At 42.4% G+C, this 26817-nt stretch overlaps 1 protein-coding gene across 5 annotated transcripts in view; it reads right to left on the bottom strand.

The window, feature by feature from the left end:
• The window catches only part of rapgef6 (Rap guanine nucleotide exchange factor (GEF) 6), a 188188-nt gene that overhangs the window by 41673 nt on the left and 119698 nt on the right, over positions 1 to 26817 (bottom strand). For all 5 annotated transcript variants that reach the window (XM_030069454.1, XM_030069452.1, XM_030069453.1 and 2 more), the window contains 10 exons: positions 21558 to 21738; positions 19065 to 19201; positions 16935 to 17093; positions 15426 to 15578; positions 12972 to 13136; positions 11019 to 11126; positions 10016 to 10219; positions 9124 to 9232; positions 8695 to 8938; positions 2380 to 2537 (listed from right to left, as the gene is read on the bottom strand). In XM_030069454.1, the coding sequence (XP_029925314.1) occupies positions 2380 to 2537; positions 8695 to 8938; positions 9124 to 9232; positions 10016 to 10219; positions 11019 to 11126; positions 12972 to 13136; positions 15426 to 15578; positions 16935 to 17093; positions 19065 to 19201; positions 21558 to 21738 (1618 nt within the window). The remainder of the gene's footprint in view (positions 1 to 2379; positions 2538 to 8694; positions 8939 to 9123; positions 9233 to 10015; positions 10220 to 11018; positions 11127 to 12971; positions 13137 to 15425; positions 15579 to 16934; positions 17094 to 19064; positions 19202 to 21557; positions 21739 to 26817) is intronic.

The raw sequence follows: 26817 nt of genomic DNA on the forward strand, positions 1-26817 counted from the left end.
CAAGATTTTGCCTGTCTGGAATGGACATTTCTAAATTCAATTACATTCCAGAAATGTCTTGACCCATGGGGACTCTGTCCACAGAACCAGTGATCCAGTACTTTTACTGGCCATCAGTAGTCTGTATCGTCCAATACTTAGCACTACTTTTAAATCCTGGGCAATGGAAAAATGATAGTGTTGTATCCACGGTTCCTCTGATCCCTGTGCTAATGTAATTATAGGCAGGGCTGTGGAGGGATTACAAGCCCTGCAGAGCATCTGGAAAAGGGGGTTTTGTCCAAGCAGACTGTTCTCCCCCCCTCCACTATTAAAGCTAATGGGAGAACACACAGAGGACCTGGGAAGACGAAAGGAAACTTGAGCTAATGGTGGATGATTAATGTGGCACAGTGTGTGCGTGTAGTGGTCTGTGTGTGTGTGTGTGTGTGTGTGTGTGTGTGTGTGTGTGTGTGTGTAGTGTGGTCCTGCACAAGCATGTGTGATGTATTGCTTTGCACCACAGCCTAGGACACTGTGTGTGGTTGTGTGTGGTTGTGTGCATGTGTGTGTAGCTGATTGACAAATGGTAAGTGGAATAAATCAGGACCACATTAACTCTTTCTTTCAGTCATACACACACACACACACACACACACACACACACACACAAAATCCACTGGGGGTGCCCTGTGCTTAAATAATTAGGGACTCAGAAACTTGTCTGACAAGAAAGGAATAAATAAGTCTTATAGTCCAGGAGGTTAATCCTTGTCAGAGGGACACAATTCTGCAGCGGCTTTGCACCACTTCAAAAGGAAAGACCCCAGGGAAAGTGTGTGTGTGTGTGTACATTAGTATAAGTGAAACCTGTATAATAGGAAATGCTGTGTTTTGAGTGTGAGTTTGTATTTGTACAAGTGCTGTGTGCACTACTCCATTATCAGCAAAACCAGCTTATTAAAAAAGTGTGCAATTTTGCATTACATTATTATGTGAGAGAGTGTGTGTGCGCCTGCGTGCCCCAGTGTGCTCATGAACCCATGTGTGTGTGTGTGTGACAGAGAACCAAGTGCACGCTACAGGTTTCACATGGTTGCTACATGTGAGTATGCTTGAGGGTCACGGGTCGCCTGCACAGCGGCTCTCTGTGCTCGTCAAGCAGCGGAGTCCTTCACTCTACAAGTGGCCGTCACCATTTAATGATTTGCATGAAGTCGAGGTCTCAGGTCAAGTGTTACAAAAACACTACAGCTTCGGGAGGGAAGCTCTGAATGGTGTGATTAGCTGTAGGTCTGCGTGCCTCAGCCACCTCAATAGCTCAGCGATATCAACCAAGGCCTTCAGATCTAAGAGTCATGAAGGACTGCGTTGATGTTTTTTTTTTCCTTTTCCCTTAACAAACCCGCAGCTGACACATATTTCCTGGTGTGCAAATAAACATATCACTCTTGAATTGTTTTTAGTTCTTTTCTTTTGTGAAAAATTCTTGGTAAGTGAATCGAGTGCTTGGCTCTTCTGCTTTATTGGATACAGCGGACAGACAGGAGAGACGGGGCTGGGAGAGAGGAGATGACAATCAAACCTAGACTGCTGTGACAAGGGCTTAGCCTTAACTGTATATGGTACAAACCCTACATAATCCACTATGTGGGCGCCCCATATAGACTGCATGCCAACATATTTAGGTCTCCTGTTGGCTGTGTGATGTGCTCCTCAGGGAACCAGGCAAGACACTTAAACTCCATTGTGCGATCCGAGAAAGTGGTTTTCAAAGTGGGTTCTGGAAATCCCAGGGGGTCTATGAGGCATTTCTAGGGGGTCCACACCGAAATGAGGAACATGGTAATTTCACTCTAATTTAATTCCCTAGAAAACTGTTAGAAAATTTTAAAAAGTGTAAGTATTTATTTTAACAATTGTATAGCATCTAAACAATTTTATAGTTAAACCAAAATATCTTCTCAAATGGGTGTCACAGGCTTAATGACAGTCAAATTGTGGGTACAAAATGTGAAAGAGCTTGAAAACACCCAGTCTAAAATGTGCCTTAAATCACTGTACCAATCATGTAACTAACAAATCAAATGTAAGTCCTAGAGAAGAAACAAAGACAGGTAGGAAAAAAAAAGCAAACAGCAGACATGTCACTCTATATGAAAGATACAATTCTCCCTGGACCAAATGGTGACAAGCATGTCACTTTGTTTAGACGTTTGACTCACAGCTTGGCCAAATGTATCTCTCCCCAGAGAAAATCCAGTCAGAGGTGTCTGAGATAGCAGCAAATGGACAAAACAAACCGACAGAAGGAGACCAAACCCAGGCCATACTGCTGGACAATGACATTGACGTGATCTCTGAATGCTGCACCGACGCCGTTTCTCTCTCTTTTCTCACCTGCAGGGTTGGAGAAGTCGAGGACACTGGTGGCCGGCTGCAGCAGATCGGGGCTGCTGGATGACAGGCTGCCGGGAATGGGCATGATGGCCACGCTGTGACGGCACTGCTTGGTCCCGACGATGCTGTCGTCCTGAGACTGACCCACACTGCCATCACTAGCAGGAGGGGGTGACGGGATGAAGAGGGGAGAGGGGGTTAAAGAAGGAGGGGAGGCAAGAAGAGTAGAGGGAGATGGAGAAGAAGCAGGAGAGGGTGAAGATGAGAGGGAAGGAAGGGGGTGTGAAGGTTGGAAAAGGGAACGAGGGAGAGATTATGAGGGACAGAGAGAGAAACCCAGAGATTAGATTTACTTTGTCATAAACAAGGTGCATGATCTGTTCCACTGAAACAACGTTTATGCTTCTATTTTGCAGTGGTAGACATTTTCTAAAAATCTCTCCAAAATGTTTTTCTGTTGTTTTATGAGATTTCAGTACAACTACCAGCAGGTGTGCATTTTCCTTCATCCTGTGAACTTGCAACTCATAAAACAGAGAGGAAAAAAAAATGGTGGGAGATTTAATCAAAATGTCTACTTTTGCAGAAAGATAACGCAGAATACCAATATCAGTGAGTTTGCCCTTTAATATGCAGCAATGACACGGCTGAAATTCATCCATGAGAAGGTTTCATGAATGGCATTAACTGATAACAAGCATTCACGGACACAGGCACACAAATGCACCACACACACAGACACACGCACACACACACATACACAGAATGACACGGGACAAAGAGACTGGCATATACAAGCTGACATATACACGGGGACACACACAAGCTTTGTGGACAGTGGGAATAGATATGAAAACAACTGGAAACTAATGAGTAACGTTTGAGCTCAGGCAGCCATTTTCCTGGGCTCAGCGAGTTTTCATGTGTTTATCTGCAGGTTCATGCGTTGTGTGGCCTCAGTCTTTGTGCGTGTACCCAGTATTTGACCAAACTATGAGCCATCTCTCCAGGGTAAACTAAATCTGAGAGGGAGGCACCATCCCTACCTGGTTCCCTCACTTGGTGATATGCAAAGATCAACCTTTGCATTAATGGCCTCATTAGCTTAGCTGGGTCTCTGTATAGGGCTAAACGAGGCAGGAGATGGAAATGGCAATTCCCCATAGACAACCTCATGGACTCATAGTTTGGATATTGTAGCTTTGAAAGACAAGTTATGAATAACACTCCCCCTCATGATGAAAATGGGCTTTGGCAGGTTTGATAATGTTTGTATGTATCACTTTCCAACAGGGGATCTGCAGGTTTCAAAAATCTGTGCTTTTGGGTAATTGTTTAAGCACTTTTGTACACTTTGGAGTTCTTTTGGGTGAGTTGTAAGTCTTTTCCAGACCAGACAAAAAAGAAAAAAAAAAAAAAGAAGCAAAGCTGGGGATTACAGCAGCAATCCACAGTAAGTTAAAAATACAGAAAAGGAGGCCTATACTTGATGTTTAAAATCTTACTTTATTATGACTCACTCAGCTTTCTGCCACTGAGTGTATTGTCCTGTGAGGCAAACCAACCAATCTAGCACTCTACCACGAGTTACAAAAATTGCTTATTCAGAAACATTAGCAAATACTGCCTGAATGAATATGGTGCACGCAATAAAAGGGCTACTTTTTGCACTGTTTCTCATCAGGCCAATTTCCCCATAAACCCTGTTGCCTCCTGTTGCAAAGAGGTGGTTGCTACCCGTCTCTCCTCTTAGTCATTCCTTGGCATTTTTTTTTTTTTAAGAGAGTACAAATTAAAATAAGAACAACACTCCTTTAAAGCAACCAATATGCATTGGGACTCAGTAAGCTGTTGAATCTGAGGGTTTGCCATGTCCTGCCTGCATGCTAATCTGTAGCCTCCCTTGAGGTGTGTCTCCGGTCTGTATGTAGTGAGGGGTGCAGAGGAATAGCATGGGGCTTCCACTAACACAGCTGATCACTGCTGTAGCAAAGCCTCGGTAATCTCCCAGTTGTCAGTCGATATGTACTGCAGCAGCAGTGAGGAGGAGAAAGAAAGGAGAGATGCAAGAGATGAAAAGAGAATAAAGAGTGAAGAAGATGGACAGGCAGACAGAACACAAGAGGAAGAAAGAGAGAGTGAGAGACTGAAATGGGTAGATTGGAAAACTGAGAGGGAGGAGAAAAAGAACAGGAGCAAGAAAAGCAGAAATCTAAATAGAGAATAATAGAGAAATTTAGCTCTATTGAGAAGAACACAGGGCTCAAATTAGCCCAGAACAGAGACTGCCAGCTCTTGATTGCATCGCAAGGCTAATGATGTTCTTATTTGGAACAATATCTGATGATGCTGATTGTAGGTGACAGTGAAAACTCCTCTTGGCTGCACGTGTGGTGCAATCTGTCTCATGCATACAGCACGTTTAAATTATGGCACCATGCTTAATTTGGCGATAATAACAGGAGTATAGACAACATATTCTGCATACAATGAACAAAGTATCATTTTCTGGCTTCCGCAACTACATTGTGTGTAAATAGGTTTTCATGTGATTTATTTCATTAGCCAGCAGGTGCTCAGTACTGTGCTGACACGTGAAGAGACTAAAACCAATTGCAGCTCATGACAATCTTTTCCTTTATTCAACACTGTGGCAAATCAAGGGCTCCTTGATATTTTCCACGGCACGAATCAAACCCTGTAGAATAAATTTGGTTGAATAACAGATCATGTAGGGCCCACTTCAGAAAACAGCAGCGAATCAAACATTTAAGTCGACAGTCTGAGTGTGAAGAAGTGGAGAAGCGAGCACCTTGACTCTGCGGAAAAGGGAGCGAGGTGGAGGAGGCGGAAGAGGAGGGAGAGAGGGCTTGTTTGTTGAACGAATTAGCATGAAATCTACCAGTGCAGTCCTCTAGCCATGTTGCTGAAGGTCAGTGGTGCTAGTGCTCTGTGTGGCTGCCTACTGTGTGCTTGTCTGCAATGGATGCTGAATCAGATGGTCAGAGGATGGGGAGTTACACAAGAGGTCTTACCCAAACAGGCCCCTGAAGCAGCGGAGACAAAGACGGGAGAAAGACAACATTGAAAAGCATGAAAAAAAAAAAAAAAGAAATCAAGGATCAGAGCTCTGCTGAAGTGCTTTGGCAAGACAAATAGCTAAAGCATAAAGACATAAGGCCTGTGCATGAAAGACAAAGTGTCTCTCTCTCTTACACACACTCTCTCTAACACACACACACAGGATATACAATAGGAAAAGTTTGCTGGTGAATGACAAGTTGGCTGAAATAATAAAAAAGAAATACAAAGAAACCAATATCCTTACGCATTTAGTGCATGTAGCACTATGTGCATAAGGAATACAGCGCTGGCTGCAGTAGAGGATGTGCACATTTCCTCTGCTGCAGCAGTCTCCTCCCTTACTTACACTTTCCACTACACACAGCTATTGTCTGTTTGGAAATGTCACATACGGGTAAACTGCAGTCTGACCACACATACTAGAACAAATACAAAGCTGTAGCAATTCTACCTTCTCTTGCACCTTCTTCATTTGTACCTTCTGCCTTACCTTGGAAAGTGGATGATGATGATGAGAGGAGCTCATCAATTTTCATATGAGTTAAAGTAACAATTTTTCTTTAGTTCTGCCTTTCATTGTTGATATGAAATATGAATATGAAATATCAAAGGGTATCTTTGCTCACTCCATGCTCGCTTGTGTTACAGAGATGAGAATGTCAATAGTTCCGTCTACAATAAAGATGTTTGCATTGGTGAGATTTTTTTTTTTTTTTTTATGTCACATGATCTAAACGCTGTTTCAGAGGCTTTTACATGCCACCGACATACAGTACCGTGGCAACCATTAAAAGACTGTCTGTATTTATTCTGCAAGTGTCCTTTGCTTGTTTGGGAACAGCTGCTGTAATCTATTTTCTCTTGTTTTTTCTCACTGAATAGAGAATACATATAATAAGTAACATTTCAAAAATTTCCAACTAATTAATTGCCATACAAGGAATATGCCTCTTTAGATCCTCAAAAAAGTCTGAATTTTCTTAACAGTTCCTCTCAGAAGTGGAGGGACAGTGCATCATTAGCAAGGAACAGGCAGTAAAATGTGGTACTTGTACAGTTGTAAAAGATGAATGCTGGAATGGACTGATACTTGCTCTGAATTAGTGTGATATGCACTGTGGTTTAACACTTCAATGAATCACACAAGTTGAAAAAAAATGGAAGTAGCATCAGGGGACATCACGTTACTGCGTTAATGTCATCTCACTAAATCACCACCACCTCTGTTTGAGACAAACTAACTAGAAGCTAACAGCTCTGTCTATTGCTTTCCAATCTGGGGAATGTAAATCAACTGAGGTGGTCAATAGGGGATCTGTGGCACGCAGACACACACACACACACACACAAACACACACACACACACGCACACACGCAGACAAACATATCTTACTTTGACAGAAAAATTAGTTGTCGATTGCAAAGTGCTTTTTTAATACTTTGCTGGACTGTCCTTGTCATATAAAGTCCTAGTCAGAAATGGAGCACAATGTCAGCCAAGAACAGAGGGAAGACGCAGAGAGGGGTTTGTGTACATAAGCCAGACAAGTGTAGAGATGAGACACATCGAACTGCAGGTGTGGAGAATCAGCACAGTTTCAGACCTGCAGATTTAGATTTTGGACTGGCCCTGAAGCCAAGAAATGATTTATAGCAAGCCTGAATCCTTACCTTAACCTTAACCTGAACAAACCCATGCCTATAAATTAACCATCTCTAACCAGTTTAAAAGCCTTGGTCTAAAATTGTGGAGCTGGTGGACTGCATGCCCGCAGCTTGATGATATTGGCAGATGTGAAGTTCAAACATTTACACCATTTATATTCTCTCTGTTTAACTTGCCAGGCAGGTACGCGATTGGCTGGGGCATTCAAAATGTGGGTGAAAGAGACAGTCCTATATCCAGGTCACAGATTTGATACCTGAAAGAGCCAGTGTGTCCTTGAGTGTGACACTGAGCTCACACTGTACGTGCACGGTCCCAGGGGGGATGGAGAAGGAGGTGGGGGAGGAGGGCTTCAAATGTACTTAATTCAAAATATGTCTTAACTGCACTCTATACCTCTGTGCACGTGCAAATGCAGAACACACAGACAACTATGTTAAATAAATTCATTGATGTTGTTCATGCATCTAGCCCACCAGCATGTTTCTCCCCCTTTTCCTCCCCCCTTAATTTTTCATCCTCCAACAAGCACTGATGAATCCTGATTGTTCTGAATCACTCCGCCTTATCTCTGTTCTCATCTCCGTTCCCTTTAATCAGTCGTCAATTCCGTCAAATCAAAGAAGGGCTTGAATGGTGCCAACCGGCGAAATAAAAACGCCATGAAAGGCCTTGTATGGTCGATAAACAGAACGACAAGATGGGTCTTTGGAAGCTGTGCGTCGCATCGGTTCAATGGCTGTGTGATAGTGCATGGCGTTATGAGGCAGAGTGCAATCAGTTTTCATGCATACTGTGTGGCTCGGTTGATGTAATCACCGCAGAGCTGGAAACTGATGGAGCAGAGACAGAGATGCGGGGCATTTGGGTGTGTGTGTGTGTGTGTGTGTGTGAGAGAGAGAGAGAAAGACAGTGAAAGTGTTTGCATGCAAACGTGTGCGTCTTGTGCATGTGTTTACAGTACGTGAGAGCCATACCGACAGTTAGCTCCGTAATTAACAGGGCCAGAATAGCATCTTCCCTCACCAGCGCTGACACAATATGGAGTTTAATGAGGCCCGGGGAAGCATGAAATGATGAAATGAAATCAAGTCTGTAATAGCACGTTATGGCTGGAATATTGAATGTGAGCCTCTGTCTGCACAATTACTTTCAATGGCTCCAGATGCTGCAAGTACAATGGGCGGTTGCGGACGACAGCGATGACGGTAATGATGATGATGATGTTCCATTTTACATTTTAGAAATTAAGCTGACACTTACCCACAGCGACTTACAATGAGTGCAAAAGTAGACTGAGCTTCACTACCTCCAACATCACAATAAACCAAAACTAATGACATGCAAGGGTCAACGCCACAGTGTCCAAATAATGCCTCCTCTCTTTAATATAGTGTACTGATACCTGAAATTTCTGCCACAGTAATGCTAAAATATGTTACCCTTCCAAATATTTTCTGTTGCAGCAATGCTGGAATATACTTTGAACAGTTTTGGTGTCTGTAAAACTGCAAAATGCCTTTCTTTGGAGTTTAGGTAATGCAGAACTCCTCAAATTGTCTTACCTGAATGGCTTGGGTGGCAGGATGCTAAAGCGTGTCTTCTCCAGCATCTTCCTGATCTTGTTGCGTCCTCCTGACACAGTGTTGGCCTTCATTTTCCGGGTGCTCTTCTGGTCCGTAGGGAACTCCATGTCTCCTGGCAGGTCAGGGATGGAGAAGCGATTGCCCTTCTTCTCCTGAATCTTTGGGATGTGAGGTCCGCCGTTCTTCTTCTCGTGAACAATCCTGCTGAGGAGTTCTTTGAAGACTACAGTCCGTGGAGGGAGGAAAGAGAGAGGACTGGTTAGTGTCTGTCTCAGTCTCTGTTTATTTCTGCAACATGGTTAGAGACATTCAGTGAAGGAATGAGATAAGTCACTTGACTGTATCCGACATCTCTAAGGATGGCACTGATGATGCTGTATGTGTGTATAAGTCTGTAAGTCCACTCACCAAATATGTTGGTTTTGACAGTGAGGGAGAGGTGTGTGTTATTCCTCAGGATGTCCACAGCTTTGGAGTAGGAAATGTTTTCAAAGTTCTGACCATTGATCTCCATGATCTGAAACAAGACAAAAGTCATAACAAATCTGTCAAAAAAAAAAAAAAAAAAAAAAAAAATCGCCAGAAAGTTTATCACAAATTACATGATGTCAGGAAAGGCAACACCAATTTTTGTCTGTGTCTAAAGGAACATTCACTTTTGGACAGTGGAGCAACAGACAACATACATTTCTGATCTCATGAAAAAGCTTCTTGTTTCACTTTGTACTTGTGTGCAAACTGAAATGATTAAGTTTAAGTGGATTAAAGATTTGAAGCAGAAGAGTTGACGTAGATTAAAATTTTGGGTAAGGCAGGATATTGGCCGCCTTGGCCTTCAAATTGCTAATACAGGATTTCAACACAGAGCCAAGAGTTCAGTTTTAATCTTGGCCAGAGGAAATCTCAAAGTATTAAAACAAGCCCATTTTGTGGACTCAGTTTAACCATATTCACTTTAGTGCCTGAAAGTAAGACTGCTGATTTAGAGACTGCAGGGCAGGTCACGTGACAATAAAAACTAACACCTCCAACACAAACTGGTCAAAGATTTGTACTCCTTTGACAGGTCTACGATTAGCATTCATCTTCAAGGGAAAAAAAAAACACCCTTTCAGGTGTTTTGAGTTTCTAACTGGTAACCTGGTTATAACAAAATTTAATTTTATTATCAACGGCAGCCAATTCAGTCTATAATAAAACATGCCTGTGCTTTATCGATGCTTTATGGAAGTTATCAGCATTCTTGGAAGGCATTTGTGAAACTATACAGATATCAGTGCTGTGTCACATGTCATCCCACCTGATCTCCCCGTTTGAGTCCTGCCTCTGCTGCCTTGCTTCCTTCCTCCACCGACTCAACAAAGATGCCAAAGCCCCTCTCACTGCCGCCCTGCAGGCTGAAGAAGAGAGGCGACTCCCTGGATGCCTTCTGCAGGGTGATCTGCCTCCACTTGGCCTTGGCTGCACACGCTATGTTCAACAGCCGCAAGTGGCCCTTCATTTTCTGACAGGCAGGGCAAAAGAGGAGAGGGTGAGCATTAGGAGCGCTGCACTGGGAAGTCATTTTTTTTTCAAAGGTGTGCTTTGTAGTTTTGGGAGGAAAATCGACTTGAATAGCAATCGCTTGCAAACAGACCGGCTGCAAATCCGTCGAAGAGACCCAAAAGTGAAGCTTCAATGCATTCACAAACACAATTTTCTTTAAAGGTCTCACCTTATAAAGGATTTTATGTAGTCATCCCTAATTAAAGATAGATCTTTACTGATTTAAAAAAAAGAAAAAAGTATGTTGATAATGGTTATACCACTGTCATTACTGCAATGTGTTTCTGTAATACAGTAAATGATGCAGAGGCTGGTTGCTTTAAATGGCATGAATATGTATTGACAAAATGAAAAGAATACTGATAATAAATATCCCATTTGAAATTTTATACGACATAAACTCAGCTGCTCTCCTGACAGGGGACGGACCACATCTTTTAATGAATGATGTTAACCTGAGGTGACTGGCTCGCTTAAAATTTTAATTAACTATGAGAATAAAAGCTCTGATGAACTAGAGGTGTGAGGTTTTGGAAAGGGGTGGTAGACTTTGTGGGAAAAAATGAAACAAAAAGAAACAAAAAACAACAACAAAACGTATACTTGCAGAAAATTACTTTCCAAGAGGCCACACAGAGGTGAACCGGTGACTTCCTGTTCATATGTGTGTGTCGTAATGGTCCAAACAGTTTCATGTGCAAGTGTGAAAAAACGTACTGCAATAAAAACTGAGCACAGACTGAGGACTTTGATCTTACTGTGGCTTCTAGATGTTTCTCAAAGTCCTCCAGGAAGCGAGTCATGGCCGGATCACCTTCAAAGTCGTTGAAGTGGTTGTTGACCCATAGCAACACTATTCTCGTTACCTGGAGACACAAAGAGAGGCTTTATTCACAGTAGAAACACAAATTAAATCATACACCGCTTTTGATACAGTTCCTTTTTACATTTTCTCCTCACAACCCAGTTCTTCAAAAGCCTGACACAATGAGAAATTTATTCAGGGTAGACACAAATCACACACATCTTTTGATACAGTTCACTGTAACGTTTAATTTGAATTTCCCATTTCTTCAAAGATGTTGTGCTATTTCAGTACATGTCACGTTGAGGTCAGAGGTGAGCTACAGAGCGACATAAGCTGATGGGGATTCACAGTTTTGCTTAACAAAACTTCAGCAGGCAGGATGCTTGTCAATAAGGGGAATTTAAAACCAGATATTCTCTCCGGAGTGCACTTTGTCACCATGACGTCTAACACTGTCCATATGTGCTAAGTAAGGTTCTTGATTATACACTATATCATGATGAAATCAGCCGTGATGCGACTTTTTTAATGGCGTAAATCCATAATTTATCCCAATTATGGATCCATGTGGCTTGTTTCTCTGAAAATTCTCTTCCAGTAGGCTGGTAATGCATGAGGAGCAGCAGGAAGGCTAAATAATGACCTGCTGCATACCAGCAGAAAGCAGATCACTGCTTTCTGCTGGTAAAACGTCTTACCCAGGCGTTGCTCAAAATTCATCTGACGATGATGAATAGAACGACTATTTTAAGGCAGAGGACATTGGTAAACAATGGGTGGACTTCAGCAAATTTATACTAAAGGTAACATTTGTTTAGATGTTAGCAAAAGGTCACAACAGCAGTCAATCAATCAATGTCTGACAGAACCTATCACTTTTTAAACACACAGTATCTCTTTTCCCACTCTCTCTCTCTCTCTCTCCATCTCTCACATTACATATATCTTTCTTCCCCCTCTTCCTGCCTGTTCTCTACAGGTTGCAGCCTATTTACTGGGGCCAAAGATTATGAGGCCAAATGACAAGACCATAAACGCTATTGACAGCACAAGACAAATCTTAGGTTAAATCGGTTACGGGCTATGGGAGTGTCAGGCTTGAATGAATCTCTGCCAGCCTCAAAGACAGCTGAGCTAGCTGAACTCTTATTGATCGCCAGCTAAGCGACACACACATGAATCTCCACCAAGACGTGTAAACACAAATAATGACATATGAGCCAATAGGAGCACAAGGACAGGCGTGTAAAACTGCCCGCATAAACCCAGTGGGGATGCAAAACACACACTCTAACCGCAGTGTATATACTCATATGCTCTCCTACTCTATATGCTCACACACACACGCGCGCGCGCGCACACACACACACACACTAACATTTTACCCGCCCCAGCCCACTCACCCGCATGACCTTTCATGTCCAATTCTTATCCAAAATACACATGAACTGTCATAGAGACACATGCACACACTTTCACATCCATCACCACTGCAGTATAAACAAAAGCGCGCGCACACACACACATACAAACACACACACACACACATACATACAGGGTTCCCTTATTTCTTCCATGCCTAAAATGTTTTAGTTCCACAACCTATGTAAACATAATATTCTTCTCCTTGACCAAATTTTTAACACAGTTAAGATTCAGAGGTCCTGTTCAAGTTAAATGAAATCACTCTGATTTTGACTAAAATTCCATGATATTCCATGACTTGTCCCACGAATTTCCTAAATGCAATGTTATTTCCCTGACTGCATCATACTTTTCAAGATTCCGTGACCCGTGGGCACATGCAGGGAGATAAACCCAACTTGTACACATATACCAACGTCATATGTGTCATGCACACATCCACACACGCAATGCTACGCCATCATCCCCACACACTCACCGTGTCTCGGAGGCTGTCCACTTTGAACCACTCCAGTAGTTTCTTGCCGACCTCCATGGGACTGGACAAGAAGGTCCTGTAGGTCAGCAGGAAGTCCTCGATATAGGTGGGGTCCACCACCGACGGTTCCTCCACCAGGTGCATGATCAGACGCTCTGGGGTTCCCTAGGGTGATAAACAAACACACACACACACATAGATAGGGAGAAACAAACATACATGAATTTAATACTACAGGGAAATGCTCGCAAACATACACTGAAATAAATATACATAAACCCAAACACATGTCTAAGACACCCAAAATCACACAAGCAGATGTACATATAGGCACACACACACACAAGCATACACACAGACAGGCGGACATACAGGCAAAAATACATACATGCAAGCAAGTGCTCACACACGTATACACAGATTCGAATAAATTACAGTATGTCCATATTAATCATAAAACTGACAAGGACATAAACTAGAAAAATGCAGATATTGAACGGAGCTGTCGGTTACTTGTCAACACACACGCACGCGCGCACGGACACACACAGTCATGGGCAAAAGTCACATATTTCACAAATGCAAACTCCACTTGTGTTGATAAGGTATCCAATCCTTACTCATTCCATTTCTACAGGACTTAATTTATGATTTCTAGATGTGTGATTAGAAAATGCGTTGGCGAAAGCAGTTTTGGATGGAAAATATATGAAATGTGACTGCTGCATAGATAGTAGTGTACGGGGTTGTTAAGTAAGTTCTGTAGGTATGCTGCTTATGGAAGACATAAACTATGAATGCACTCAGTTATAATTAAGCGATAATGACGTGGATGGGCAGGTAGAGTCTAATTAGACAGAAAATGAGGAGACAAAATTCTGTACTCCTTTCCTGACTGCACTACTTGATATTCTGCCTCAGGAAGATAAAACATACAACTTCTGTTTTGAGAAATCGTCAACTGCATAACAGCTGAGGTTGCTGAGGAAACGGCTCATTTGACAGGGAATAGAAACTAAAAAGGCATCCATTTTTATCTGACAACTGAAGAACAAAGCCAAAAACAGAAGCGGAAATGCTAACACTTGTGAACTGACTCATCTCCTCTGGATGTGTTTTGGAGCCCGCAGGCTTCCTGGGAGCAGAGACCAGGAGAATCATTCAGGGCCCATTATCCAATCAATACTTGGCTGCCTCTGGAGGCTCGGGAGGAGGATCAAACGGCCTTGAAGCGTATAGCGATGCAGTGTACAAGCAAATGCACCGGCAAACACTAATAGTGCTCACGGTGCCTCTGAACGATCAGCTGAGAGCCCCGTGCAAAGTCACTGGCGCTTGTAAGAAATGTGAGGGCATGTTCAATTTATAATGGGGTGATTTTCAAATCAATCTGAGGCGTTTAAGTGTATTTAGGACATAATGATGAAAAATCGACTGAGAATTTTGATCTCTGAATGGAGTTATTTAAGTTAAGTCAAGCTCCGGGTCAGGTTAGGTATGTTCATTAGCTTGCTACCATGTGACTGAGCTTGAGGCGAACCTTGAACACCAAACCTCCTGTGTGCCCTCCCCTCCAACTCCTCTAGATAAAGATGCGGAGATTTCTTTCTTGATTTTTACCAATTTACCAACAAAAGTCAAGCTTTGGGCGAAGCATCAGTCTAACTTGACCTTGTACTTGAACCCCAATCCTTCATGAATTGCCTCCCTTTCGCTCAGTGGCGGATTCAATCCAATCTAACAAGGAAAATTCATCATTCTGTGGTGATAATGATGATGTGCTACTATATTGATCCCTGTGTGGTAATTTTCCTTTCACTTGTTCCACTCTAGGGAGGTCAGAGGTCAGAGGCAGATAAAAAACAGCACCTTTGGGTCTAATAGAGATTTAGTGTCTTGCTCGAGGATGCTTTAACATGGTTCATACTGTTCTACAAAAGGCTTGAACTCAGGTTGTCTGGTTGAAGGACAGTCTTTTTGACTGCTAAGAAACCATACTGCCCTCATTTGTTCTTGCTGTTTCCTTAAAATCTAGTTAACAAGGAGCAGCATTTAATTTTACGTGTTAAAAAGGGGAGCGACAGCCTAGCTGATCCCCTCTAAAATCATTAGTGGCTCAGCAGGCAAAGGTATGCAGTATCTGCAACACTGTAAGCTTGAATCCAAGTCATGCTTGATGTTCTTCCAACAATCCCACTTTTTCCTATAACACTCCAGTTCATACTCATTGAATTATCATGTTTCTGTAATGTAAAAATTTTGGTTGAGCTGGCCATGGAGTGATTAAACAGCACTTGATCTTACCTTTGCATAAAATACCTAAATGTATACACTGATGAAAAACAAAAAGGCACACATTTTTTCAAGCTCATGTCATGATTTTTTTTTTTTAATTTCGTATTCCTCTAATGAGCACTTTGTTCAAGATGATTTGCCGCTGTCTTTCCATCTCACCTTGATGACGATGTGTCCCTTCCTGGTCCCGCTGCGGTCCAGCTCGCGGTGCTCCTTCACCATCACAATCTCCCCCTCCTCCTCCACCTTGTGTGTGTTCTTCTCCACGTGGTTGAGGATGCGCCAGTAGTCCTCCTGGGCGATGCAGACGAACTGGTCGAGGACGACATGGGGACAGCGGGTGAACTTATAGTACAGTAAAACGCTACTCTGCACCACAGCCGGGTACTCAAACAGCAGCAACGCCGAACCATGAGGGCAGCGCGAGGGAGGCATGGAGGGATGGCTGGACGCAAATTAAAATCCAATTATTAAACTGGCTGTCTAGCTACAGATCTGTCTTTCTTCGGTCCAGGTACATTTCAACAAACCAACTTGCAAAAACATCTTTGACTACTATTTGACAATACAGCTACACTGATTTTCCATAATGTTCCAGTGAACACAATGTGCAAAGAACACGTGCCTCTCCGCCTAGCTACTAGTCCACAGCATGTCCACTTGTTACACTTCCCTTAACTGAATCATCACTGTCTTCACTTGCCTTGCGAAGCCCCAGCTCTGCATCTATGTGTGTGCGGACAGGAAATGATGCATGCAATGGAGGAACTGGGCAGTTTAGAGACTAAGAAGGCTAAGACACTTTTGATACCGCAACTTCTTCAATTTCACCACCCTCTACAACGAAAACGGCTTCCTCCTGAGCGCTGACCAGGAACCCAACATGAGACAAATGAGACAATGGTTGAGATGTCATCCATCACAACCAAAAAAACAAAAACCAAAACCAAAAACAAAAAACAAAACACTGCATGATAGTAAACACTAGGACTAAAATGAGATTCAATATGCAATATTTGTTAAAGTGTAACAAGTTTTACCATGAAAGAAAAACAGGTTAAAAAAAGAGGTTAAAATTCAAGGGTAGACTGATTTAGGCTTGCTTTCAAACTATTTACAAAAAATGTTAAAAAAAAAAAAAATAAATAAAAAAAATAAAACAGTCATCTCTATATTATAAAAACCGTGGATACAAAAATTATCAGAAAGTATGTGGAATTTTCTTATTAAACCTGGTTATTATAATTATTTATTTCAATCATCAATGCCTAACTGCTCGGGTAAAGCGTGGTGAGTTTCAGTTGTGGGTCAAGTGAAACAACAACTTGCTTCCTCACCATAAAAATGACCGACGAAAGTCTCTGCGGGCTGAAATGTCAGTGATTTTAATGGTGCATATTATATTTATATTGTGAGCGAGAGTGGTGCCTCTTCACTGGACCTATTTAACTTTGTTTCCTCTTGCACTTCAACCCATTCCCGTGCAAGCTTTACCTTGAGTTCAGCGGTGGCGAAGATTTCTGTTTCTAAGTAAAATGTGTGTGAATGAAACATCATCAGATCATCAGAACAGCTGCATCAAGGCTGCAAGTGTTCACCAACATCTTTAGCTGTGTAATGCCACGATCACCAGTGCTTTCTCTTCACTTCTTTCGCTGTTTTTCTCACCTGGCAGTCGTCACCTTTGGTCCGAACCTCTCCGTTCATGAACTGCTTGTCTAGTGTTGGAGAAATGCCGAAGCTGTTTCCCATGCAGAGAGTCTCCGTTCTTCCCTCTGAGTGGCTGATCTCCACGGCACCGTTCAGGATCACATACCACAGGTCCAGCTGCGGATAGAGCGCACAGAGACCACATCAAACATATGTCAAGTGCTTCTCACATATTTCATACTGCACCTATTTCACAGTGTCTTTTTGGCCAACATCTACTGCTACTATTGCATCCTGTCTGTGTTCTACTATTGAGATGAAAACTACAAAATCTTGTATTGTATAATATCAGGGAATCACAAAACATATAGCTGGTCTATTTGGGCTTGGGAATACAAAGATAATGCGATCAAACATATAAAATCAGGATCATGGAATTAAGGTCTGACTGCAGTTTGGTGCACGCGGATTACGGCCATTTAGACCATTTCAAAAACTTTGGTGTATCACTCCAACATATAATAAGCTCTAATACACTGAACAAAAGTTATGAAAAGGACCTGAAAGTAGGGGCAACTATCCAACCAGGGGACAGACGCTGCATACTGTCTCAGAAGAGTAACTGTATGAATAGGTATATATTTTGAACTGACATTTGGCATACAGTGAGCATAATGTGAGTGGTGAAGTATGACTATGCCAGTGTGAAGGCATTGTGTCTTTGGGGATGGCTTTTGAAAGAAAACACTAGCAGGCATAATATAACACTCATTCATCTCGGTTGCGACTGAATGGAGAGGGAATGAATGAGTCCAGAGGGCCGCCTCCCTCTGCAACTTCACCTGATACTTTCCTCTCAATGCTTTTTCATTCTCTCACTCAGTCTCACCCGGCCGTGCTCTATTTGTCAATCTCTCACTGCCTGCTCTCTTATTATCAGTTGTTTTATAGTATTATCAGCTGCTGGCTGTCTCTCTCAGTCTATCCCTCTTGTCATCTTCTTTGTCTACTTGTTTATTTCTCTTAGCTTCTCTGTCTCTCTCCTAGAACAGAAGTGCTCAGTTGTGAGTGCTTCTCTTTGACCTTCAACTCATCTATCAAAAGCCTGAACACACACATGATGCATATAGTACCACCACCTATACATGTGGGCACACACAAATATGCACACAGGCTCACACTGTTAAAAAAAGAAATGTTCACACATATACATGCACACAGACACTCAAAGACATTGTGTGTGTGTGTGTGTGTGTGTGTGAGATGCAGATTCCAGCCCACACCAGCTTTGCGGCTGACAGTTCACTCCATTTATCACAGTCTGCTCTAATGCTGCCGTGTGTATCCAAACAGCCATGACATAGTTCCCATTTCCCAGCCACGTAACTTAATTAATTAGCTGTGTAGCAGCGTAAATGATTGACTGGCCTTTCACTCTGCAGTGAGTTTGCACATACAGGCTTTTGTGTAAGATTAGCTTAGGTAGAGTGCAAGACGCCGTGGGGTGGGGATGCAGGATGCGTGTACAAATAAGTGTCTCCATGCCTGCATGTACTCTGTTTCACTGTGTGTGTGTGTGTGTGTGTGTGTGTGTGTGTGTGAGAGTGCGCTAATGTGTGCTTCTATGCATTTGCATTCATCTTTGGTTTTGTGCCTGCGAGCATATTTCTTAATTTTCTATTTTATTTCAATTTTGATGTGAGTCCTTATCATTTGTATATCCACCCACACTTGCCTGCTCCTCCACATTTGTGGGTTGTGTGTGTGTGTGTGTGTGAGTGTGTGTGTTTGTGGGCTGACACTAGGGACTTTGCAAGTTATGGAAAGCCAAAATGAAGAATATTTAAGATGTGTTTAGTGGTGTCTGTCATTAGTGTAAGACCAATTTAAAGTAGAGAAAAAATGTAAAAAAAAAAAAAAAAAAAAAAATTATATATATTTTCAACTGAACACAGCTAACCAGGAAATGAATTTTTAGGGGCAATGAAGTCTAATTGTGTTTAGTAAACATTTCTCAGAACAGCATTTAAGACAACTTTCCAAGGTCTTGGATCCCAAATTAGGGACTTTTTCCGATGATTTTCCATAGACATCCTGATAAACATGTCTTTGATTCCATAGTTTTGACTGTGACTAGTCCATCCGTACCTCCTGTTTGTCGTGCAGTATGACTGTGCCGGCTTGCTCCACCACTTCAAACACCATGACACTGCACAGGTCCCTCCGCACCGACATGGTCATGTTGGCAAAGGCTGGTAGCTGGTGCATGAACTCCAACAATTGCTCTGTTTGCACACGAGAACAGGAGCGAGGGTGAGACCCAGGGTGGATAACAGCGAGAAAAGCAATTTAACAGAAAAATATGAGATGAAAGAAAGACAAACAGAAGTATGAGACAGACAACGCCACAATAAGAATTTGTATCAGTGTGATGGGATTTAGAAACCGAGAAGAAACAAACATGAAACATACCAAAAATAACAATGACCTTTAAAAAAAAAAAACATAAACAAAGTCTTTTTTATTTTATTTTATTTTATTTCATTCTTCACTGATACTGAACTGAATAGTTCCCGAGGTCACTTAAAGTTCAAAGTGAGAAGTTAAAAGAAAACAAAACTAAAATAGTAGTCATGTGGCTCTCATAAGACAACAGGGATTACGATGCATACGTCAGTAGGGGAAGAGAAACCTAACCCAAAAAAATTCTAATACAAATAGATGCAAAGCAAACTGATCTGCTCCCTGTTTCACATACACTGGAATGTTAAATCACACTAATGGAGTACAACAGATGATATCTCAATTGTTTTTGTTGTTTTTGTTTACTGTTGGAGATACCATTATGGACTAGATCAGCACTTACGGGCAGACGGTTCTAAAGGTTAAGTATCTAGAATTGCTGTGAGAAGTGTAAAGAGGTAATGTGTTCTGAGGAACTATCATGCCCTCTTCCTTTCTTTCTCTTCATGTCTGAATCTTTTCTGCCCCCTTTTCTCTCCACTGTGTCTGAAAACAAAGCAACCTGGCTCCAACCAGTACACTATAGAGTCTGGCTCAATGACTCCCTTTTGTTCCCACTGCTGTTGTTCCCACTCCTTGTTGATTTTCTCTCTCCCTCCAACTCTCTTTCTTCTTTAGTCTCTGACAAACCTCAATCGACCAGTCACAGTCATTTCAGATCATTCTTAGCATTTGTTTTAACCTGCTTGGAGTACCAGGTGTGTGTGTGGGGGGGTGCTACATAAACAAACTGGAAATGTGCACGCACATCCAGGCCAAAAAAGGGAAGGTGCTGGGCCAAAAATAATGAAACAAGGGTTTGCTGCATAAGACATTGTAATAAAAGAGACAGAATTTAGATTCTTTGAATACCGATTTAGTGCACACTGACGCCATCTGAACCGTCCTGATATGGTAAATGCCATGCTTCTGGTAAACTAAGCAGGTTAACGCTGCACTAGGCATAATTGTCATGTAAAAATAAAACTGGCTTATCAGGCTAGACAGGACCCTCAAGTGTGTCTCTAACTGAGAATGGTATCCCATTCTCCATAACTGAAACAGTGTAGTTTCACGCCATCAGCCCAAATTATTTACAGTAATTCGGTGTAAGATATTGTAAGTGGTATGAACCTTTCTCAACAAATTAAACCTTAGGGGTAAAACTAAGCAAACCTGAAACAGCAGCTCTATCTCTGCAAGCACCAGAGGATCTGTTTTGATGAGTAAGCAATTTCTTGCAGTCATCTTTCAATTTCTGGGTATTCTGAAGTTGCACAATTCAAACAGTTACCTCTCCATGCCATTTTAGGCCCACAAATTTGCAAAACTGCAAGATTTAAAATGAATTATTGAAGCTAGAAATTATACGATCACATAAATACTAGGCTATTTGACCCCGGGTTGGACTTCAACTCTTTTCCTCTTCTCCCATCCTCCTCTCTTTCTTTCTCCTCTCCTCTCAGTGGGTTGCCAGTCTAACCAGCCAGCAGAGGAGAAGGCCATGAGAAGGCCAGCCTCCCAGTGGGCACACAGCATGGCAGCCCATCGCAAACTCTCTGAGCTCTCTGATGTGGTCACCTTCTCCTCCAAGACCCCACTGGGTCCCACTAATGAGGTCGTCTCACTGATTGCTCACGTAAAAATAAACTGGAAGGGCACTTGTGTTTAGAGACCACTGCAGGGGGGTTTATAGTGGGAGAGGCGTGTGTGTATCTTCTCTGCGTGTGTTTACTGAATGATGGATGGTGTCTGTAAAGGACTGCACAGACAGTGTCCATGAGAGAGAGAAAGAAGCAACTAGGTGAGAACAAATGAACTGGGAAACAAAGAATACAACATGCACACATGCACGTACGCATAAATCATGGAAGGAGCCACTTCATTTATAGGTCAATTAATCAATTCAATCAAAATGTAAAGTGATACTGTTATTCATTGGTTGATGATAGACCATTTGAATTCATTTCAGTGAAGACAAGAAAAACAATAAACTTTTTCAAGAAGGAAAGGTTGCCAGATTTGAAAGAAAATCCAAAGTGAATGAGAGAGAACAGTGCACACAGATACACTCACTCATTCCCTCACTCTCAGACACACAAGCAGATGACAAGAAGAAGAGCCGAGCAGAGTTCTCACCAATATCATCGTCGTTGCGGTCAGCCGGTTCTTTTTCCAGACACTCCCGGACCAAATCTCGGCCCAGCAGAGTGTCTGACGCCCTCTCCAGGTCCTCATCTTCCTCTTCCTCCTCCTCACTGTCCACTGCAGCCTCCGGGAGCCCAGACAGGTCCACATCGCCCAGCTCACTCTCTGTGGCCTGTAAGGAAGGACAGTGGACAGGACAGCACATTGATTGGTGACAATATAAGGAAGGAAGACGTCTATATGAAATAAGAACAGGGCATGACGTGACTGCACGGTTTCAAATGACAACCTCGAGCTTGGAGGAAGGGATCAGCTTTTCAAGAAGTATGAAAAATGGCTTCTTAGTGGCTTTCTTAAAATATAATAACTTGTTTAGATTGGGATTCTTTTGTTTTGGGGGTGTGGAACTTGCTAAAACCATTAAAAACCTGTGAAAACTGAATTTAAGTTGAGACGTAACCTAAATCTGTGCTCTTTCAAAAAGTGTTCCAGCACGAATTCTATAGTATTCAGCTTCTACGACTGGAAAGCAACATAAACAAAGAGAATATAGAGAGAATATATGTGAGGGGAGTCGAGACAGATCATTATAATGTAGATAAAAGTCTCTGCAATCTTTGAGTGTCCAGGGTTACAAACAAAAAGGAACATGATATCCTTTGCCCATTAAATATTCCTTCTAATTTCAGCTGCAAACTGAAACACCCACAGCAAACAAACTTCTATTTGTTAGTCATTGTTTCTTTCTCGAAGTTAATATGTGAAGAGGAAGCTGCTTTATCAACAACAGAATCAAGTGTTAAAGAAAAAAGGAAAAAAAAAAACATCTTCAAGTAGGGTGAGAAGGATCATAGTTCATCATGAAAATCTTTACCCACAAAATATCCCCTCTAACTAAAAGGTGGGAAACAGCTCAATTCATCCCCCATGTTATTTTATGTTGATTTTCCAGTGATCAGGCATCCACAATAAACAAGAGATCTAAACTTGGAATAAGCACCTGTGTGACCCTGAGCTAGACGCCCAGCATTAATTCCCAAACAGACGAGGAAAAACAGGCAAATATTTAAATCCACCAGTAATAATTCATATTTTGCTGTTATTTCCCCTGTGCAGTGCAGCCAGATGGCTGGCAGGGTACGGTGCTATGGGGCATGGGGGCTCTCAGTTCAGTTGGGAATTGAACCATCAACCCAGAGGTGAAGAGATCAACTCTCCAGCAGTAGTGGCAGCACTGCGGGCCATCTGTTGGCTCTTCAAGGTAGGCCTTAAAATTGGCAGAATCTAGCTGATGTGCTGTGGGCTGGCAAATTTCATCCGTTGTGTATTTTTCCGTTTTATTTATTAATTTATTTTAGTTTACTTTTGTAAACAGAGGCCACCCTCGCCAAGAGAATTCACTAACCTCTCAAGCATTTTTCTTCTTCACTGAGGAGGTGGGAAAACATGAGCGGGAGGGCAAAAAGGGGGAATTCAAGGAACAGTAGGTAATGTACTGTATGTGTGTGGCTTATTTTCACAAGGACAACAGCAAGGGCATATTGCAACCAATTGCTAGAGCTGGCTGGTACACATGTATATAGGGATTAGATACCCTTGCTCAAGGATAATTGGTAGTGCTTGGTCCTGTTGGGGCTCAAAAGCAGTAACTCTCCGCTCTTCTAGGGGTGACAAATCATCACTGCTCAACCAGTGGCCAAATGTATGTAAAGGTAACTACTTTTTCTAGTCAAACTCTAAGTGCTTTTGATAACTGGCATGTAATGGCCACTGTAGCTGCTGAAGCAAAAATTTTTTAAAAGAAGTCCATGTCTTTCCCTGCACACTACAAGGGTAACTCCCTATCCAACAATCCAATCTTGCTACAGGGTTCTATGGAGATTTGGGAACTAGCCAAAAGGTTTATAGGTCCCTCCAAGGCAAGGGGATTAAGCTAGCAGTCCATCCCAAGTTCAGGCACAGGTCCACTCTAGTTTTAATGAATTAGGTTGAACAACCTATTTAAAACCATCTGTCTGGTCCCAGGGGAATGCTCTACACACACTGGCTGCTCAGCTCTGCTCTGCACAAGGTAGATCTAAACTGAACAAATGATTGACAATATATAGACCAGAAGAGAATTTTTCCTTGCCCAAACAAACTGCACTTTTCTCTGGCAATGTTTTATTACATGAACACCAATAAAAAAATGACACTAACACATAAACTGATGAGAATGATCTATAATGATGTGATGAATCATCCTCCTTTCCGTCTGAAATAACAGAATCAAAAACAGTGGAAAGGCTAATCATAGTCAATGCAGTGAGACGGCTGTAATGCTCAATAATAATAGAACATATCTACTGAAAAGCCGGCATGCAAGACAATCACACCAAATGTCTCGACAGGAGTCTTCCTCTGGGGTATGCTGGTTGTTCTGCAATGCACCACAAGCATCTACATTATATAAGAAATACATTTTTCTTTGGCTGTTGCTTCTGCCAACTCTGATTTATTGATCCTTAGAGGAAATTTGTCTCATGTAACGATCAAGCCAGCAAAGTGCAAACGGTATAAGAACAAGGCAGAGGACTTAAGTGCACTGGTGCATCCTAGTCGATATACAACAATAACAAGAAAGCCCAGACACCACATTGTCAGATAGGGGCTGCTGTGGAGGCTGTTAAATTCTTGTGGCCATAGAATTCGATTCAAACTTTCTCAAAAAGACATTAAGAGACATTAAGGGTGCTGGCAAGTTGCTGTCCCCTGGTCTCAGATCAGATTTGATCCAGGAGGACACATCTTAAGGCTGAATTATGCTTCCGCGTTGGAAGAGCGTACGGAGGTTGTGCGAAGCTTACGGGGGTTGTGCGACCGCCGCAGAGCCTTGCCGCGCGCCTCCCAAAAATTGTAACTACGCGGACCCTCCGCAGCCCCACAAGAGCTGTGATTGGTCCGCCGAAGTACATCATTTCCGGCATTTTGTTGCAACCGGTATCACATCCTGTTGTTGTGCCGGCCGACAGCGCCGTTTTTAAAACAACTGTTGTGTCTCGACTCGTCGGTTGTGTTTGAAAACTTTGGAGAATGCTGGATCTCGCGGAAGAGCCCCTGGCCGAGGAGGTGCGCAAGTACCCGCACCTATACGACTCGTCCTCTTGCCAAGAGCAGCGACCATACGTCACAGGGTCTACATTGGTGGGAGGAGAATTGCTCAGTGTGTTTCGCAGAGGTATGTTGGACACACACGCGCTGCGTAGGAAATGCGTGCTTCGCACAACCCCCGTACACTCTTCCAACGCTGAAGCATAATTCAGCCTTTAGTGAGGAGGGACATTGATCCCGCCTACTGATCTGGGATGCCAGAAGATCCACACTTCACACAATTGTCATGAAGTAAAGAAAGGGGATAAAGGGAGGGGGGAACAGAAGTTTGGAGTAAGGAGTCTATGAGCCTTCTAAGTTCATCAGTTTTGAATAAAAAGTATTTACAGATCATTTTATTGCAAGGACAATGAGCTAGGTACTCAGTTTACTTCATATATGCATTATTTATTTGGTTTGGGATCATCAACTCTAGCAAGCATCTTTGCTGTGAAGCCCAGAAACCACAAATACAAACACTATGGTGAAAATGGATGGATCACGTAAGGTCAATATAATACAACCTAGTAGAGAGAGGAAGGAAGAGGGGAAGAAAAAAAAAAACAGGACATGGGAAAGCTGAGGAGAAAGAAGATGATGTGGGGGTAGATTAGACAGGGTTGGGAGAGAGGGGAAGGTGAGACGAGACTGGGTGAAAGAAGAAAGGAAGGGAAAAGGGAGGAAAATGAGATATGACGAAAGGAGGGAAACAGAGAGAGTAGGGGAGGGAGGAGGTGAGAAATTTAAGTGAAAAAAGAGCAAGTTGGGAGGGAAACAAGAGTAAATGAGAGAGAGTGGCCACAAAAACAGGCAGAGGCAATGACAGCTAAAGACTGAGGCTGGCAGGGGTCAATTCTTTAAGACAGCTGTAAACAAACACAGAGCTGGGTCAGTGGCGAGCTGATGGGATCAGCTCCGTGTGATAAATATCTAACCACAGGATGAAGGGATCAGGTCTGTGTGTTAAATATCTGACCCGAGGTGACCTAGCTTAGATCAATCTGCCAAAGCTCTCAGGCAAGCTAGGGAGGGAGGATAGGTAGTGGCGGATGGGATGATGAGGGGAAGAGATAAAAGTGGTTAAAACAGTTAAGTGATGTCTGTTTTCTGACTTTGTTGAATACCAGCAGCAGCGGCTGACAATTTCCAAAATTAGTGAGCAACTTGCAGTAACATTTTGCCAAGCAACTAGTTTATCTAATTGCTAGTCCCTGATCACACCCATCTCCAGCAAAACAACCACATGGGACTTGTTTGCCACAAAATGGCGCTCTGGGTGCTGCCTTGTGTTATCTATTCCCTCCACATGTCCATGCTGTTAAATGGAAAAACTACAATAACACTGCAGCATTAGCAAGGCTTTGAGAACAGAGTAAGTCCTCCAAATAATGCGTAGACGCTCGCCAAGGTGGCTGGTAAATATATGCCATCTTCCCAAAGACAGTTAAAAAAAAAATCTACCAGCACTTAGCCTCTGTTTATGTCCCACTCTCGATTTGCCATGCTGAGGGAAAAAAAGGTTTCTGAAAAAGTACTTTAATGTACTGAAAATCAGCAACTAACCAACGTTATACCAGCTCATTATCTTGTAACTAACTCATTAGTTTGTAGCAAGTAAAACAGTCTGGTTTCAATGATAAATGCTCACAATGCCAAAACAGTCGACCCTTGCATCTGAATTAAATCTTGCAGCATCCTGTTAAGAAAGATGAAAGGTATACATATTACCAGGGGGGCTTTAAGTTTTGTCTTTCTGTTGAAGCAGGGGAGGTTGGGAGAACAAGGGGACTGAAATGATGAGATGACAGGCCTATCATGTACCTCTTATGGGTTATTGATCCTCAGCTTTTTTAATAACCTACATGCATGAGAGACATTAAATTCCAAGGCATACCTACTTATTGACAGCTCAGAGATGTCACACAAAGGGAAAGCTCATACAAGAGGAGAGAGCTGTTAGCCAGGCAATCTCTGCATTTGCATTTAACTATTACATGCCAGGCATTTAACTGACTGTTTTATTCAGGGTGACTTGCAACAAGTTCAACGGAAGAGTATATTTCCAAGTAAAAATTCACTAAACAATGTCATAATTTCCCCAGGTCGACATGTTTCCATTGAT

Source organism: Myripristis murdjan, chromosome 14 (genome assembly GCF_902150065.1).
Source record: "Myripristis murdjan chromosome 14, fMyrMur1.1, whole genome shotgun sequence".
In the NCBI taxonomy this organism is placed as follows: domain Eukaryota; kingdom Metazoa; phylum Chordata; class Actinopteri; order Holocentriformes; family Holocentridae; genus Myripristis; species Myripristis murdjan.